General features: G+C 42.3%; 2 protein-coding genes and 1 non-coding gene across 3 annotated transcripts; 2 read left to right on the top strand and 1 right to left on the bottom strand.

Moving 5' to 3' along the window:
• Positions 1-1,660: 1,660 nt before the first annotated feature.
• On the bottom strand, positions 1,661-10,412 carry LOC101760461 (DNA polymerase I A, chloroplastic). Its single transcript, XM_022827834.1, has 12 exons — positions 9,997-10,412; positions 8,788-9,469; positions 8,107-8,307; positions 7,174-7,841; positions 6,274-6,694; positions 5,589-5,684; positions 4,863-4,955; positions 4,572-4,766; positions 3,445-3,537; positions 2,815-3,027; positions 2,636-2,725; positions 1,661-2,461 (listed from the first exon to the last, which is right to left on the bottom strand). The coding sequence occupies exons 1-12, from the start codon at positions 10,137-10,139 to the stop codon at positions 2,300-2,302; spliced, it is 3,057 nt and encodes a 1,018-aa protein (XP_022683569.1). The 5' UTR covers positions 10,140-10,412; the 3' UTR covers positions 1,661-2,299.
• A 1,443-nt stretch (positions 10,413-11,855) lies between these two features.
• On the top strand, positions 11,856-11,927 carry TRNAW-CCA. The gene has a single exon. It is a non-coding gene; the product is annotated as a tRNA-Trp (tRNA).
• A 37-nt stretch (positions 11,928-11,964) lies between these two features.
• On the top strand, positions 11,965-15,147 carry LOC101772064 (phosphopantothenate--cysteine ligase 2). The gene is made up of 9 exons (XM_004972673.4): positions 11,965-12,334; positions 12,463-12,595; positions 12,673-12,717; positions 12,938-13,023; positions 13,254-13,306; positions 13,411-13,470; positions 13,835-13,936; positions 14,489-14,608; positions 14,703-15,147. Exons 1-9 carry the CDS (start codon positions 12,181-12,183, stop codon positions 14,934-14,936), a joined length of 987 nt encoding a protein of 328 aa, XP_004972730.1. The 5' UTR covers positions 11,965-12,180; the 3' UTR covers positions 14,937-15,147.
• The last annotated feature ends 772 nt before the right edge of the window (positions 15,148-15,919 follow it).

Below are 15,919 nucleotides of genomic sequence, written 5' to 3'. Positions count from 1 at the left end.
GTGTTCGACTTCATCGATCTTTAGAAGGACGCATGGTGTATATAGTTTTTAGATCTAGCGTGCGTATAGAGGTGTGTGTTTGTGTGAGTGTGGTGGTGTTAACATGTGTTTGTGTGTACGTTCATATACTACATATGTACTCTAGTTGTCCAAGCGCAAAAAAATAGAAAAAAAGATAAGTAACAACAGGATTGAAGGAAGTAACCTCCTCCAACTCCGGCTCCGGCAGGTGTTCCATGGAGCAGCTGATCGAGGCGTGAGTGGAGGAAAAATGGGCGAGGTTCCATGGCTGGCGAGCTTAGAGAGATGGCCGGCGGCAATTGCAAGATTGGCAATAGTTGCTGGTTGTGGGTGGCGAGGCAGCGAAGCGGCGGTGCCGTCGGATGGATGGTAGAGGAGACCAGTTGGAAGGCTGACGTCGGGGTGGTGTAGCGGTTGTGTAGAAGGCGGATGCGACGGCGATGGTGTCATCGAATCGGAAGGGGCGGCATTGGAGGCGGGGGAGCTCATCCAGATGAGGTAGGGTGTCATAGGGGTCGAAGGGGAGGGGGAGGAAGGGGAGAAGAGGGCGGTCCTCGGTGGTGTCGGCGACGATGCCAATGAGTTCGAAGGCTGGCGGTAGGTGCGATTCGCCGCGGGACGGGGGGGGGGGGGTTGAAGCGTTGGAGACGATGCGGATGAGTTTGGAGGCTAGCGGTAGGTGCGATTCGCAGTGGGGGTGGGTGGGGGAGCAAGAGTGGACGGAGGAAAGCAATAGATGTGCCCTGCTGTTTTTTTTATTAGTGGACGGATGGATAAGGAAGGAAGCGGAGGGTTCACAACAGAACATCTACCGTAGGTCCCTCCAACCATTAATTATTCCTATATTTCCTGTGTTTTACAATCCTTCATTTTGCAATTCTAATTCTTAGTTAATTTTGTGTTTTACTATTACACCTTATATTATTTTTTTGACCAAAGTCGGTAGAGAAACCCAACATATTTTTTATAACTTTTTTATTTCAGATTTGCTGGATGCTACTTAGATGCTCTGACCACTACTAGAGGCCCTTTCTCTACACCTTCTGTTATTGATAAGATTGAAAATGTCAATTTCATTCACACGTCTCAACGGTGGGATTTTATCGCTGAGTTAGAACTAAGTGGTTGCAGAGTGCTCCAGTGATCCAAAACTTAGAACCTCACGACACACCTATTGAAGAGAGGGCGGCGGATCCAACGGTGATGGCACTCGGAGGCGAGGTAGCAAGCAAATGAAGTGAGGTTGCATCCCAAAAGTAGAAAAAAAAACTGCAGGAAAAAAGGAAGAATGGGTGCCATACGATTCAAGTGAGAATCCCTTTTATAATATCTATATTGTGTTTCTGGATACATATATTCCAAATATAAGCCCTCATAAGTCAAAATTACGAAATTAACGAACAACTCCCTCCAGTCACAAAATAGTGACGTTCTACGGCTGTCATAAATGCATCAGTCTAAATTTAGCTGCTAATTACTTTTATTTGTTAAGTTTGGATATTAAAAAAATGATGCAAGTAGATTTATCTCAAAATATAGATTCAAACCAATATAACTCCAAAAATACAAGTGAAACTGTGCTTTAAAACCGTATCAATGTCTAGAATGTCACTTATTTACGATATTTGTGACGAGGGGAGGAAGAAATAAGAATTTGTGGTTGCTGCTGAACAAGGCAATAACACGAAAGTGCTGAATACAGAATAACTTACTTAGCTCAAGAAAAAGGAAAACGAGACATAGCTCGTGGTAAAAGCTGAACTGTGTTATCCCTCGACCAACATAAACCCGGCATCACCAATTCACCAAGACGTTAGCTGGCCTCACTGGAACAGAACAAATCAGGAAACTAACCTAATGCACCAGCATGCTGAACAAGTCATCTTATGAACAAACAGCATGCTTTGGCACTGCTACTTCTCTCGAGATCAAGCCATCTCAAACTCCGATCTGGTCCTACTGAGAACCTACACTCCAAGAAATCTAAGCGCTACTACACTACTAGTGTACACTCACAACAACTCGAGGTGACTGCCAGCAAGTCTTCGGTCTTTCAATGTTCTGCTGCAACCAAGAAATGGGGGTGTGATCCTGCCGTGGTTGGGGCTACCACTTAAAACGTGATAATCCTGGAGCCGCGGTCTCCAGGATGACTCAATTCCATTTTTTTTTAATCTGAATGGAGGGGCGCCGATTGCACCACTGTCAGCAACCTTGTGGCAGGCAAACGTGCATCTGCACATTTGTATTTTGTAGGATAACAGGATGTGTGCAGTGTCTATTTGGCAGCATACCAGCTCTTTGCGCACTTGGCATCAACAGCCAGGTCGACGTTCAGGATGTTAGTTCCGTAGAAAGGTTTGGACATACACTCCACTACTATGGCCTTGGCCGTCTCAGCAGATTCCGAAGGCCCTTCCAGTATCACTTCATCATGCACCTGACAGAAGCAAACAAATGCAAACGTTGAACGAATGATGTTCCAGAATGTGCTATAGTTGTTCATTGACTTCACTTTTGTTTACATAAAAGAAAACAAGATAGTGGCTTGCCCTTCTTTTAAGATGTAAAGTTGTCAGCCAGAATGCATTGTTTTATGCAAACAAAGACGAACCTGCAATAGGAGCCTCCAACCAAGCTCCTTAAGACGGGTATCCCTTTCGATCTCAAGCATGGCACACATAGCAACATCTGCTGCGCTTCCCTGAGGATCAGAAAGATACCAAGCTGATGATCAAGTTTGAGAAGTCATGAAGCATAACTGTTGATCCACAACTAGTTACCAATAAGTACCTGCACTGGTGCATTTATAGCAGCACGCTCAATATGACCTCGTTGACCAGGACCAAATTGAGTCAAGTTAGGAAATCGGCGCGATCGGCCGAGCAAAGTGTAAACTTCACATTTCTCGTGTGCAAGCTTCTTCTGCCTCTTTTGCCAAGCTAACACTTCTTTTCTATCTCCATACCATAGCTTAAGCGTATCCCTTGCCTCCTTAACAGAAACCTAGAGAACAACTCCAGAATTGGTTATAACAATTTCTTAAAAGTTCTTTTTACTATATTGAGTACAAAACTTGAAAGGAAAAACATATACGATTAACGGAATTCGCAATAACCAATATCTAACGTGTAGAATTTAAATATAGAGAGCTAATATGCCATGTAACTCAGAAGTTGGCAAAAAATAACTAAGGGAACAAAGCATCCTCAGCAGTGAGACTCGGATCAAGTTACAAAAACTCTCCTAGAAACCATCTACTGTTGTCTGGCTTGGTGAGTTGTGATACAAAGAATCCAGTCAATTCTAAAAGGAAATGATCAATTACAGATCAAGTAATTTCCTGCATAGTTTGCTGGCATCGATGACGCTGCTATCCTAGTTCAAAATTCAGATGTAGGTTGGTGGTAATTAGGTTCATACCTTCCAATCCCGGGATAGCCCAACAGCTGTCTTTCCGTACGCAATGGAGAAATTAAGCATTTTAGCTTTCCTCCTCTCAGCACCAAAAGCATCCTAAAATGGAAACACTAAATTTGATTCAACTGCATCATAACTAGCATGAGTATTTCTATTTCACATACTCTATGTGATCATGTAAAAATTGATGTACATATATTTCCTTAATCACGTAAGACTAACAGCAGGGCATGAGGCATTTGGTGAACTAAAAGCACACAGGAAAATTCCTGCTCAATGGTAATTGATAAAAAAAAAAGGATGTATCTTGAAAAATACAAACCATCCTTGTATGCAATGTACAAGGGTACCTGCTCTTGCCAAATTTCATTCCAGCCATTTAAGTGTCACTTCTGAAGATGTGAGAGTACAAATATTTAGTGATACAAATGTTGTTCAACAAGCCACATGCAATACAATTATGGCATTCTTGGTTAGTGTGATGCCCCATGCTAGGGTTGAGTGGGTCCATCCTTATAGAACGGAATTCAAAAACTTGCAATGGATTGGTGTATCCAACAAATACTCCCTCCATTCTCTTTTGATAGGCCTATTTCACCTTGGCACAATGACCAAAGAGAATGAACTCTACTTATCGTCTAATGAATCATGTCATTATGTACTCCTCGTTATCATATACATGTACCTCGGTATCGATGTCATCATATATATGCACCAATTATTTTTCTAGAAGAGTTACTTTGCACGGGAATCAAACAGTCATCTGTGTCAAACACGAGGTGGCAACTCAAATAGGACTATCAAAAGAGAAAAAAATAGTTTTGCAAATAGCCCTATCAAAGGAGAATGGAGGGAGTATTGTGGAACAACACCATCCACATGTGAAAAGTGAAATAGGAGTAAAAAGTTCACAAATCCCAAAAGTACAGGAACGGTATATATCCCTATATCATTTAGAAAAGGAAATAGGAATTTATTGAATGAACAACAAGCTGGGGAGAATATAATTGCATGAAAACACAATATATATAGATATCATCAAATAAAAGACAATTAAGACATATCAAGCATAACTTCTAAGAAACGCCAAAGCTGTAAGAGAAAAATAAAACTAGTAGCACTTGGAGTACCTTCAATAGCGGCACTGGAGGTTTCTCTTGACCAGGTTGAGGATGCCACTCAAGAAGAACTTTCTTTTCATCAACAGCATCACGGATATGCTGGTACATATTCATGGCAGTCCTAGAATGGAAGTCACCACCAGCCTTGAAAGCATCCAGCATGCTTTTACAATTAGTAAGGTGGGCTAAGATCCTCAGCTCCAGCTACATTAAAACATGCCTTTAATAAGACCCTAATAGTGAAATTGCTCAGGCAATTCAAGGACAAAAATATTGACTATTGAGCACTAGTTAGCACACCTGACCATAATCAGCAACAATAAGAGAATTTCCTGGAGCCGCAACGAAGGCTTGCCGAATCTTATACCTATCCTTTTCAAGGGCAGGTTGATTCTGGAAGGGGCACGTATTGAGTTCAATTAATAATATTGGCCAAATGAATAAGGTGCTACATTAACAGTGAGCACTATTTACCAGATCTTAACTATATTACAACTAGAATTAAACCATTTGCCACTTCTGGAGCTAAAGTATATTTTTATCCAGTTTATGGATATACATGATTATGAAGCATAAAAGTAGCTGCAGTTAATTAAGAAACGAAGATTTCAAAAGAGTGAGATATGGCAAAAGTGAGGTAGGTAAGTTAATGATTTTTATCACATTTCTATGGAGGGTTTCATTTATATTGCCTCTTGTAAATGCTGAAGCCTCAGGCTATAATCAGCAGGCATTACACGTAGCACATCCATCTTTGGACCACAGCCTCTGTGGAACAGTAGCTTTTAATAAACCAAATAGAAGCACATCACCATAGAAGCAAAAGTTGCCAATGTCATTTGATTATTTTTTTAATAAACTTGTAAGTACCACTTGTTTGTCTCTTTCTTTCTTTCCTTCTATGGTGATATACCATGCACTTCATAACAATCCAGAGATGGTATTGCAAAAAAGCTCCTTACAGATCCCTTGTAGATTTGAAAAGCTCCTTACAAACCCCACATAAACACAAAAGATTATGCATACCTGTAGATTTGGAGTTCGTGCTGACAAGCGCCCTGTCTCAGTATTGATATTTAATGAACAGTGAATGCGCCCCTCTGCACATGATATATGATCTCCCTATCATGGGGTAAAATTTTTCAGATACACAAAATACAGAAACACTTTGCAGTTGAATGAAGTTAGCTAAACATAACTTCTATGCTCACAAAAGTTGGCATAATCACTATGTAGCAATGTCTCACTCACAATCCACACTAGAATGCCAATGTGAACTAGCTAAGTACCTTTAAAGCCCTCAAAGATACCGCAAAGGGGAAAACAAGAAATGAATCATCATGATAGAATTGAAGTAACAAAACATGCAATCATAAGAACTGGATGCAACAATTATATTGCAAAGAAACAAAATTTACGAACAATATTAATGCAAACCAACTAAACTTTGTGGTGCAGATTGACACTTAATTTAGCAAATCCCATGCTTCCTCTCAACAAAAGGAAAAAGGAAAAGAAAAAAACTTGTAACCCTAAGTGAATCAGCACGTTTTTCTGACGATGCTGAAGCTTTCAGTTTCACAACACAGAATACACAAGAATTTTGAGCTGTGAGCATGCAGCCCACCAGCAAACTGATTAGCCTGCAAGATCAGTAATGCCAGACACTCTAGCTCAAGGTAGGAACAACTTACAAGATCAGCTGACTAACCTGCAAGGGAAGAATGAAATTGGATATCAATGAATCGATAGAACATATTTCACATAAAGCTGCAATTGCATGGCATGCTTCTTTTCCCTTCTTTCCTCCACCAAACGCTTCATATGCTGTTCCATATGAGGAATTTTCATCTATTTCCTGCTCCGGATCTTCTGAACCACTGGAATCTTCATCACAATCATCCATTGTGTAAATATGTTCCGTGGGTATTTTACCAGCCAAACTTCTCAATGCATCCCCGCTGACTGATGGCCAGCCACTCGGGGTGAACATATCAATTTTCAGATCTTCGACAATACTGCAAAGTTTGATTGTACGATACTTTGAAGTCTTCTTTCCCTCTGTATCTACAGTTTCTTCATTTGGCACTTTAAAAGTTTTACTGAGTGGCCAAGTTTCACCAGATTTATGTCTGTTATAAAGATAAAATTGTTAACACTTCTTTTTATCTTGAACACAATGTTAACACTTCTAGGAATTATACAAAAGCAATGTGAAAGAAAGCTTCAATTTCCAAGGATATATAAGCAATCAGTTACTAGAAGATAACAAAAGAAAACCAAAAAGATTCAGTTCACTTCAGCATAGGATATAACATACACAATGATAAGCAGGCACAAAGGCAAAGGAGAAGTCAGTTTCCATTTCCCCCTCTTGCTCTTAAAAATGGTTGTGGATGCTCACATAACTGAATCTAAAGGTCAATACCTATCAACTTTAGGGATTGGGACGGTGTATATGAATTGCAGTCCAATTAATATATTCTACACCAAATCACTACCATAATTACTAGTGCCCTTTTCATAAAGATCCAAACATGAGGTGCACTCAGGAAGATACCATCGTGAAAAGGTATATGGAATTTGTTGAGAGATCAGTGCAAAACAATACCTATTCTCAATGCCACCAAAGAGAAGTTGGCGAATTTGAGTATCGCTATTCACATTCATGTACTTGGCATCGGGACAGTATTTAGATGCCCATTTTCGAAACTTATTTGCAGCTACTTCTCGTTCAGCAATAGCAGCCTTTTCTATCTCTGAAAGGTAACCACGATCAACAAGCATTCCCTCTGTTTCCATCTTCACAAGAATGGCACCGAAGGGACGCCAATACTCTTCATAGAAATCATACATTGTGCCCCTGGGGCAACCATCAAAGATCCATTCCTTTGTTTCAAGCTTTCTTTTTAAGCTCTCGTAAAGCCTCAAGGTGCTCATTGAATCTAGTGAAGAATAACAAATCCACAACTCTTTGTCTTCCCTTTGTAACTTTTCAACTGGGTCAACAGATATGACTTTCCCTTCAGATCCATCCTTTCTAACTTTTTTCCTGCCAAATATGGTTTTCATTGATGTCTTTCCAGCATTAGGTAAATCTTCTAGAACAGCATCCATGACTCTACGATCATTTGTAAGTCCTTCAAGTGAATATCCGCCATCAGTTTTCCTCGATGAATCCCAAAGGCGTGCAAGATGCATTGTATCAGCATGAAACCCAGCTACTTTAATTCCATGGTTCTCAATAACATGGCTATCAAAGCTATAATTATGCCAAACCTACATATGAAGAGAAAATATATGTTCACTTCAGATAATTCAAGAAAAAACAAAGCTAAAGTAGTTGATATGTGATGCCTTGGCAGGTAACCAGGTAAGGTTTTGCTGTTGGAAAGTCTGCAGTTTTTCCATGTTGATGATCATGTGAAACGGTGAAGGATAAAATAGTGAAGTGTATCCAATTTTTTTTCAAGAATACAGCTTCAACCAACATAAAAGGAGAAAAATGGCCATGAAATTACTACAAAGAGGAAAAGAATTGCACCTTCTTGATGGATGGATCTTCAAAAAAAGGAGCAAACTCCATCAGGACATCTCTCCCACCATCCAGAACATCAACCCAAATGCAAGTTTTGCCATTTCCAAAATCAGCCACTTGTGCATTAGAATTTGCTGAATAAATACTAAAGCATGTTACGTGTCCATGACCAACTGGTGTCTCTTCTTTGACATTGATATTTGATACCTGCACAAATATTATACTTCAATCACTACAACTGAGTTTACTTCTGCTCATAGGTTGATCCCAGCAGTAGACAATGAGCATAGCTCGTGAAACTAAGAGAAGCCGATACAGACTGCAATCTTCAACATTAATGATGACATCTGACTTAAATTCTTCCATTGCCTATGGTGAATTTTGGTACATTCATGAGGAACATAGACCAAATAAAATGACCAAATACTTGGGTCAGCAAATGGAGTTGCAGGAATTACAATCTACACCTATCACTATCAGAAATAAGCTTCTTCTGATAACTATCAAATTGGAACAAACACGGGATGTAATACATGACAGATGGCACTTCACAGTAAAAGGATAATACTCAACTAAATGGAACATTTTGCTGTCTTTGTGAAACAAATTGTTTGCCTTAGTGAATAAGGTTGGATAACAAAACCACTACATAAGAAAGCAAATAAATCAAGCAGAGTCCCTTTTTACCTCCGTGTCACATGCATGAATAAAGTTCTTGTACTTTGTAGTAAGCAGTTGAACAATGGTCCTAGCTGACTCGATATTGTCAACTACCAAAACTTTGTTGTAGATGCCAGCAAGTGCCTTCCGAGCTTTCACAGATTCCTCGGAGAAGGATGCTTTAGGTGGCAAAGATGAAACCCATTTTTTAACTACAGGTTTCTTGACCTTTTTGTCATCACCATCATGAACTTTATCATCCAGCTCCAAAACTGCCTCTGTATTAGAGATGTCACGCAAAGTAACATTTGGGCCTCTAGGCATGCTCTGTTTGACACTATTATTAACAGCACTTACTGGGAACACTGATTGCACATGATTTATCATACTATGCCTGACCAGTTCGGTATTTTCATGTCTATTTACAATTGACTTGGATGATATAAACTCTCTTAGATTATGCAAGGAAGGGTGGTTTAAGCCCCTGCGATCTTCTGAGAGTTCATTTTGTAGGTTCTCAGCCCGTAGAGGAGTGGTGCCCTTAAAGATGTTATTCGTGACACTGTTGACGGTTCTGAGATAAAACAGCCTCCTGCTCTCAACAAGCCATTCTTGTGCAATATTTTGCACGTTTAAGTTGGCATAGAATCCAAGCTTGAAAGTGCTGCTTCCTCGAACTTCCATATCTGAGCTATGGGAATAGTTTTGCCTGTGCCAGAACGATTGCCGAAGTTAGAAAGCACCAAAGCAATGTCAAATTGCTAAGTACTGAAAGACAGGTAAAGGGGAACATATCAGATGATGGCAAGCTTCAGTGGACCACTATTTTCAGGCGGCACATGGACAGGTTTGAACAATCATGGGGCAATAGAAGGTGAGACCATGTTCCCTTGCCTAACATAACTAATGTCAACCTGGGCATCCTCTAATTGGTTGACAAAGACTGTATTTACACTAACCAAGACATGGGGCTAATCGGTTGGAACCAACATAACAGACCTCCAAATAACAGTCTAAATCACAGCAGTAACAGGCTAACAGCCTCAAATCCACAGTCACTCCGCACCTAGAGCAGCACACGCACCATTTCCGACACAGCTAAGCAGCAGCTCTAGAACACCCTCTTCATACATTTCAACGGGCCTCATAAAGGCCTCAACGAACATCGAATGACCCAACAGGACACGGCGCAAAAACGGCATGAATAAATCTCCGAATCGGGGCCGCGGCGACTACCTCCTGCATCCGGAGAGCGCCGGGGGCGGCGAGGAGCGGCGGGCGCGGCGGCGGGAGAAGAAGGGCGACGACGACGCGAACCACGGCGGCGCCGAGCCGCGGCACCGCAGAAGCGGAGCCGGCGCCGGCCCCGCCACCGCCATGGACCCCACGAACCGCCTCAGCTTGGACCCGGCCGCCCTCCTCCCCGCAGCGCCGCCGCCGGCCCCGCAGAAGCCGAGGCCGCAGGGGGGCGCCGTCTTCGCGCGGCCGCCACGGGAGAGAGAGCGGGTGGTGGTGGGGACGCGCGCCCGCGGCGCGGCTAGCGGAGGGAGGCGGGATAGAGCATTAAGGGGGGCGGGATGAGGCTGCTGGGGAGGCGAGGCCGGAGGAGCGGAGGCGGTGGCGGCCGGGCTGTGGGGGGAGTGGAGGCGGGGGGTGTTGGGGGGTTTGGGAGGGGAGACGAAAGGGGAACGAGGGTTTAAGCGGCTGCTGGCCTGGTGACTGGTGAGCGCTGAGAAGCGGCGAAACCCGTTTCCGTTGGAGGATGGCGACTCCACATGGTGCGGGAGTAGTAGGCTCCACTGCGGAGGCGTGTCCACGTAGGCTCCGTTTGTTTATCCAGGAGTTCCTAAAATTCCTATCGCATCGAATGTTTAGATACTATTTAGAATTAGAAGTATTAAATATAAATTAATTATAAAATTAATTGCTCGATGTTTAGATACTAATTAAGAGTATTAAATATAGACTAATTATAAAACCAATTGTATAGATGGAGGCTAATTTGTGAGACGAATCTATTAAGCCTAATTAGTCCATGATTTGACAATGTGGTGCTACAGTAAACATATACTAATGATGGATTAATTAGCCTTAATAGAATCGTCTCGGGAATTAGTCTCCATTTGTGTAATTAATTTTATAATTAGCTCATGTTTGATCCTCCTAATTAATCTCCAAATATTCGATGTGACATAAATTTTAGTCCGGACTAAAGATCCAAACACCCCGATAGTAATCGAGCATGCTATGTTACGACTCTTTGATTGCATTTTTAACTTAGGCAACTATGCTTTCAACCGATTTATTATTTGATGGATTGCATGCTCGTTATATCCTCTCATGCAAGAAAACATCTACAAAAGATGATCGGTAGGTCATTTTTGCTTAGTGACAGATGTAGTCGAGGGGCTCCATTCCTCCGTGAAGCTCGTGCTTCAATGGAGATGAAGGGATGGAGTGGGAGAGAATATGTAAGTGGAAACATCCAAATGCCAAATTCAGAAGAGTGTAATGGATGCTAGCATACTAATGGGAAAATAGTCACAGCAAATTGCAATCCGAGGGAAGATAAAAAATAATAACATTAGGAATTGCTATTGAACTGTTTATTTTTCATATGGCTCCTATAAAACCTTGCCCCGTCTCATTTGGTGACGATACCACTACCCCTCACACTCAATGGTGTGGTTAACATTGAAAAATTAAGACACCAATAATAATAGATATCGACTAAAAGGTCGGGTAGTCAATGACGAGATTTATGACGTGTTTAGGTTGAGTACTATAGATCAAATCGGTTGTAACGCTAGTGCACGTGTACCCTCTTTCTTTCTTTTCTTTGTTTTTTTTTTTGCCAGCAAATGCATATATACTTCAACTTGTTGAAAACTAAAAGAGAATGAATTTGAAATGGCATACCTCAGTGATACCTGTATGCAACCAACTCGAAGAAAGTTGTTTGGTCCAGGGAACTTTGGCTGAGTTTAGAATGGCATAATGTCCTTTTTCAACAACTTAGGTACGGATTTGATGGAGCTTGCGACAAGTATTACAGAACTATATATTAAGGATAAATTCTTAATCCTTGCACGACCGGATCCGTGGCGCAATGGTAGCGCGTCTGACTCCAGATCAGAAGGTTGCGTGTTCGATTCACGTCGGGTTCAAACTCCCGATCCTCATCCGGATTCTTTTTTTTTCCAAAAGATTTTGCTCACCAATTCTTCACCTCCACACCATCTTTCGGTCTCGATGTCTTCCTTTTCAACAAAATGGATGCCAAGAATCCTATTCTTCCTCTCATTTAATGCAGTCCCATCACTCTCACGCTTATTTTCTCCAAAAAATCCGCACAAAGTAATCTCTTTTTGACGAAAAGTGGAGGATCAGAAGAGAGGGAGAAGAGAGCAGACTGAAGCCATGGCCGTGGATCCAAGCATCGCGGCGCAGGCGGAGGCCGCGGCGCGCCGGAGCGAGGAGGCGGCGGAGGCCTTCTTCCGCGCCGCGCCGCCGCTCCGCGACCGCGACCGCGTCGCTGCCAGCCTCAACGACTTCGTCGCCCGCCACTCCGCCGGCAAGTGCCCCCCACGCTGATCCCTCACTTCTCCCTTTGCTCCCACCCCTCCGGTTCGCTGGCTCCCGCCGCGGCAGCCCGACCCGGCTCAATCCAGAGCTGTTCCTGACCCCGATCGCGTGCTGCAGGGAGCGGCGGTGTGGGAGGGCCCGCCGGGGTTATCTGCATCACCTCCGGCGGCACCACGGTGCCCCTGGAGCAGCGCTGCGTGCGCTACATCGACAATTTCTCCTCCGGCCAGCGTGGGGCCGCCGCCACCGAGTACACACGCATACCGCGCCCTCTTCTTTTGCTTGTCACCGCCCTGCTTGTTCAGAACTCTCTGTGGCAAAATGCAGGTATTTTCTCAAGGCAGGCTATGCCGTCATCTTCATCCATCGCCGGTGAGCACTTCAACAATTTCTCTTCGCTGTTGTGTTTCCCGGCACTTAATTTGTGTTTCATAGGCTGGTTTTGTGAGGCTGTCGTTACTACTAGGACGTGGGGGCATTGTGTAGCTAGCTGCAAGCTGTTCTCGTTTCAGTTCTGAATGCCGGAATGCTATTGCTCAAAGAGAATGCCAGAATGCCTGAAAGTGTGAGTGACACCAGTGCCTCTTTGCAGTGGGAGCAAGCAGCCTTACTGTAGATTTCTTCCAGAGGATTCATTTCTCGATCTTTTTGAGCTTGGTGAAGACTCAGAAATCCAAGGTTTGGGGATTGTTTTCCTGAATTATATATGTCATGCTAACTGAACCAAATCTGTCTGGTCTGACCAATTTTGCCCTCACCTATATGGCTTTATGCCTGCCTAAGTTTATCTCATTTCCTGCCTCATCACCTCATTCTTTTACAGTAGTTTCAAGTAATCTCTAAATCAGTATATCTGTATTCCACTATTGAATTGAAACATCTGTTTGTATCTCTGTTATGCATCTCAGTTCCCCAATCTCATTCCGCTGTGGTCAAGGCAGCTATTAGCAATTATCGTAAGGTATATGCTGCACCCCTATTTGCATGCTGCTTTCTCTTTTGATGCTTTGGCTGCAAATCAGATTGATATGGTACCATGGCCTCATCTTGTATTCATGATTACAGGCAATTCATGAAGGCCTGCTTCTGAAACTTCCTTTCACTACAATTTTCGAGTACCTTCAGGTACCCAAACATATTTCCTACTAGTGGATGTTTCCAGTTCTTATTGTTTTGAGTAGAGTGTCGGTCTCACGTATCAACTGTTGTTGTCCATGCTATATTTTGTACCCTCATGGTTTATTGGTTAGAATATTGTTCAAGATTTCAGCATAGTTTAAGGTGGGAGGAAGTCAATTTGGGTAAACTTTTGTGATTCAAAGTACTCATAAGAGATTCCCACCATATCATAAGATTCACGTTCTTATTTTGTTATAGACAATAATAGCTTAGTTGCATGTGCATCCATGATCCATGATAGCTTAAACTTGTGAATGATATTGTACTACCACAGAATCTGACTTGTTTGTTCTTTCCCTGTTTCCAACAGTTACTACAAATGGTAGCAACTTCTATGAATTGCTTAGGGCACCGTGGAATGTTCTTTCTTGCTGCTGCAGTTTCTGACTTCTATGTTCCATGGGAAAGCATGGTAGGTTCTATCTTCAGACAATGTCTTCACATGTTTATCGCATTCGAGACCAGTCAACTGCTTGCTCGTGGAGCATAGCAGGAGTACATCTGAAGCAGTCAGTGCACATCAGATGATCACACTGCTACAATTTTAGACTGCCATTATCATTGCACATCATAGTTATACAAGGTTTTTACATTTTACTTCCTCCATTTTTAAATGAATTATCAAGGTTTCACAATCCACTTGGTGCACAGAAACAAAGTTTTTTTTTACTGTAGTCCCTCTGCACACTTCATCATTAAATTTTAGAATTGTGACATGACTTGGTATACTCGAAATACCGGAAACATAAGCATAATATGATTTTTCTGCTATTAGAATTGCTCCAGATTCTGTTTTCAGATGTTTGAAAAGAGCACATCCCACACTAGTTGGACAGTTGCTAGTACTTGGTCACTAATGTTTGTTGAGAGGAGTTGATGGAACTTTCAGTTAGATATTCAAATTGTTCTGACACCTTTGCATGGTTCCATTCCCTATTCCCTTCTAACACAAATATTATCACAGGCCAAACATAAAATCGAGTCAGCAGTTGGCCCTTTAAACATGCAACTCAATCAAGTCCCCAAGATGCTTTTCATCCTCAGAAAAAATTGGGCTCCTTCAGCATTTTGTGTATCATTCAAGGTTAGTTCTAAATTTCTTCTTTCCTCACTAACTCTTCAGCCTTCCCATCTCCAAATCTGCCTTGCCAATTGTTCCTCATGCCTTTACACTGCAGCTCGAGACGGATCCCAACATCCTCCTACAGAAGGCAGAGATGGCTTTGAAAAAGTACGGTATGAACGTGGTGGTTGCAAATGAGCTTGCGAACTACAAAGATGTAGTGGTCATGGTCACAAGCAGTGGGAGGACGACTGTGAGCAGGAGCAGCAAGGAGGAAGACCTGGAAAAGCAGCTAACCGAGCTCCTGGTAAAGATGCACTCGGAGCACATCACGCAACCCAGTTCATAGGACCATCAAACCCACGCGAGCTGAGTTGGTTGCATACCACATGGTGAAGGCAGAGTATCAGCTGTTTGATTACTTCTCCTATCAAGTTGCAGTGCCGCTCCTAAGTTTCTGAGGGCCCTCTGGCGAACTCGTCGCGAGGGCAAACTATATATAAATCTTATAATATATATAAGCGCTAATTTTTCTTGCAAAATGAAAACAAATTCAGTAATTACTTCGGACTTTATCACCGAAACACACCCTTTACGTACCTTTGGTAAGGGTGTGTTTCGGTGATAAATGACAACCTTATGCTTGTGACTAACCCGTGTGTTTTGAAGTGGATATATTATTGGTTATCTCGTCACGAATATATTAGAATGTGGACCCCTAATTTGAATTGCAATAATGGACATGGAGCTAATGCGACAAGGCTAAGGATCTTTGTAGAACTAAGTGTCACAAGAAGATGAAGGACACTTAGTGTAATAGTTTTTGCTAGTTTGTAGCTCATGGACCGTACTATTAAGAGGGGTTTCGATGATAGTAGCTTGATCATGTGAAGCTAGCCATGAAAATAATGCACACTTAATACTCTATGGCACTTGGTAGCTTAAACAACTCATGGAAGAACTCAAGAAGCAAACAAATCGATGAAAACTCAAAGGAGATTGAATAGTATAAGTTATATAGATAAAGGGACCGTCGGATGATCCGACGTCCTATTTTTTTAGTTGCATCGGATAAATTTTCTGGGACTGAAATTTCTGAAGGAAGACATCCTTTGTTTCGATGCTACCATCAGATGAATTGGTACAGAGCATCGGACAAAAAATATTTTCAATTTCAGCTGACAAAAGGTTTTTGAGTTTTGGGCCTTCAGCACCGGATGATCCGACGCCTTGTGGATGACCGTCGGATGAATGTGTTGGAGGAAGCATATTTTCAATTGAAGCTGACAGAAGGTTTTGGGCCAAACTCCCTTCAGCACTGGATGATCCGAT

Source organism: Setaria italica, chromosome VI (genome assembly GCF_000263155.2).
Source record: "Setaria italica strain Yugu1 chromosome VI, Setaria_italica_v2.0, whole genome shotgun sequence".
Classification (NCBI taxonomy): Eukaryota; Viridiplantae; Streptophyta; class Magnoliopsida; order Poales; family Poaceae; genus Setaria; species Setaria italica.
Note: the sequence above shows the minus strand (reverse complement) of the source record. Positions and strands in the feature narration are given on the sequence as shown.

Excerpts from the sequence above, each read along its gene's own strand:
- LOC101760461 (XM_022827834.1), bottom strand. The coding sequence starts at position 10,139 with ATGGCGGTGGCGGGGCCGGCGCCGGCTCCGCTTCTGCGGTGCCGCGGC. Across the intron at positions 5,685-6,273 it reads ATTTCATTCTTCCCTTGCAG|GGAGATCATATATCATGTGC; the intron begins GTTAGTCAGCTG and ends ACCCCATGATAG. Across the intron at positions 4,767-4,862 it reads TTGTTGCTGATTATGGTCAG|CTGGAGCTGAGGATCTTAGC; the intron begins GTGTGCTAACTA and ends GTTTTAATGTAG.
- LOC101772064 (XM_004972673.4), top strand. The coding sequence starts at position 12,181 with ATGGCCGTGGATCCAAGCATCGCGGCGCAGGCGGAGGCCGCGGCGCGC. Across the intron at positions 12,596-12,672 it reads CGTGGGGCCGCCGCCACCGA|GTATTTTCTCAAGGCAGGCT; the intron begins GTACACACGCAT and ends GGCAAAATGCAG. Across the intron at positions 13,024-13,253 it reads TGAAGACTCAGAAATCCAAG|TTCCCCAATCTCATTCCGCT; the intron begins GTTTGGGGATTG and ends TATGCATCTCAG.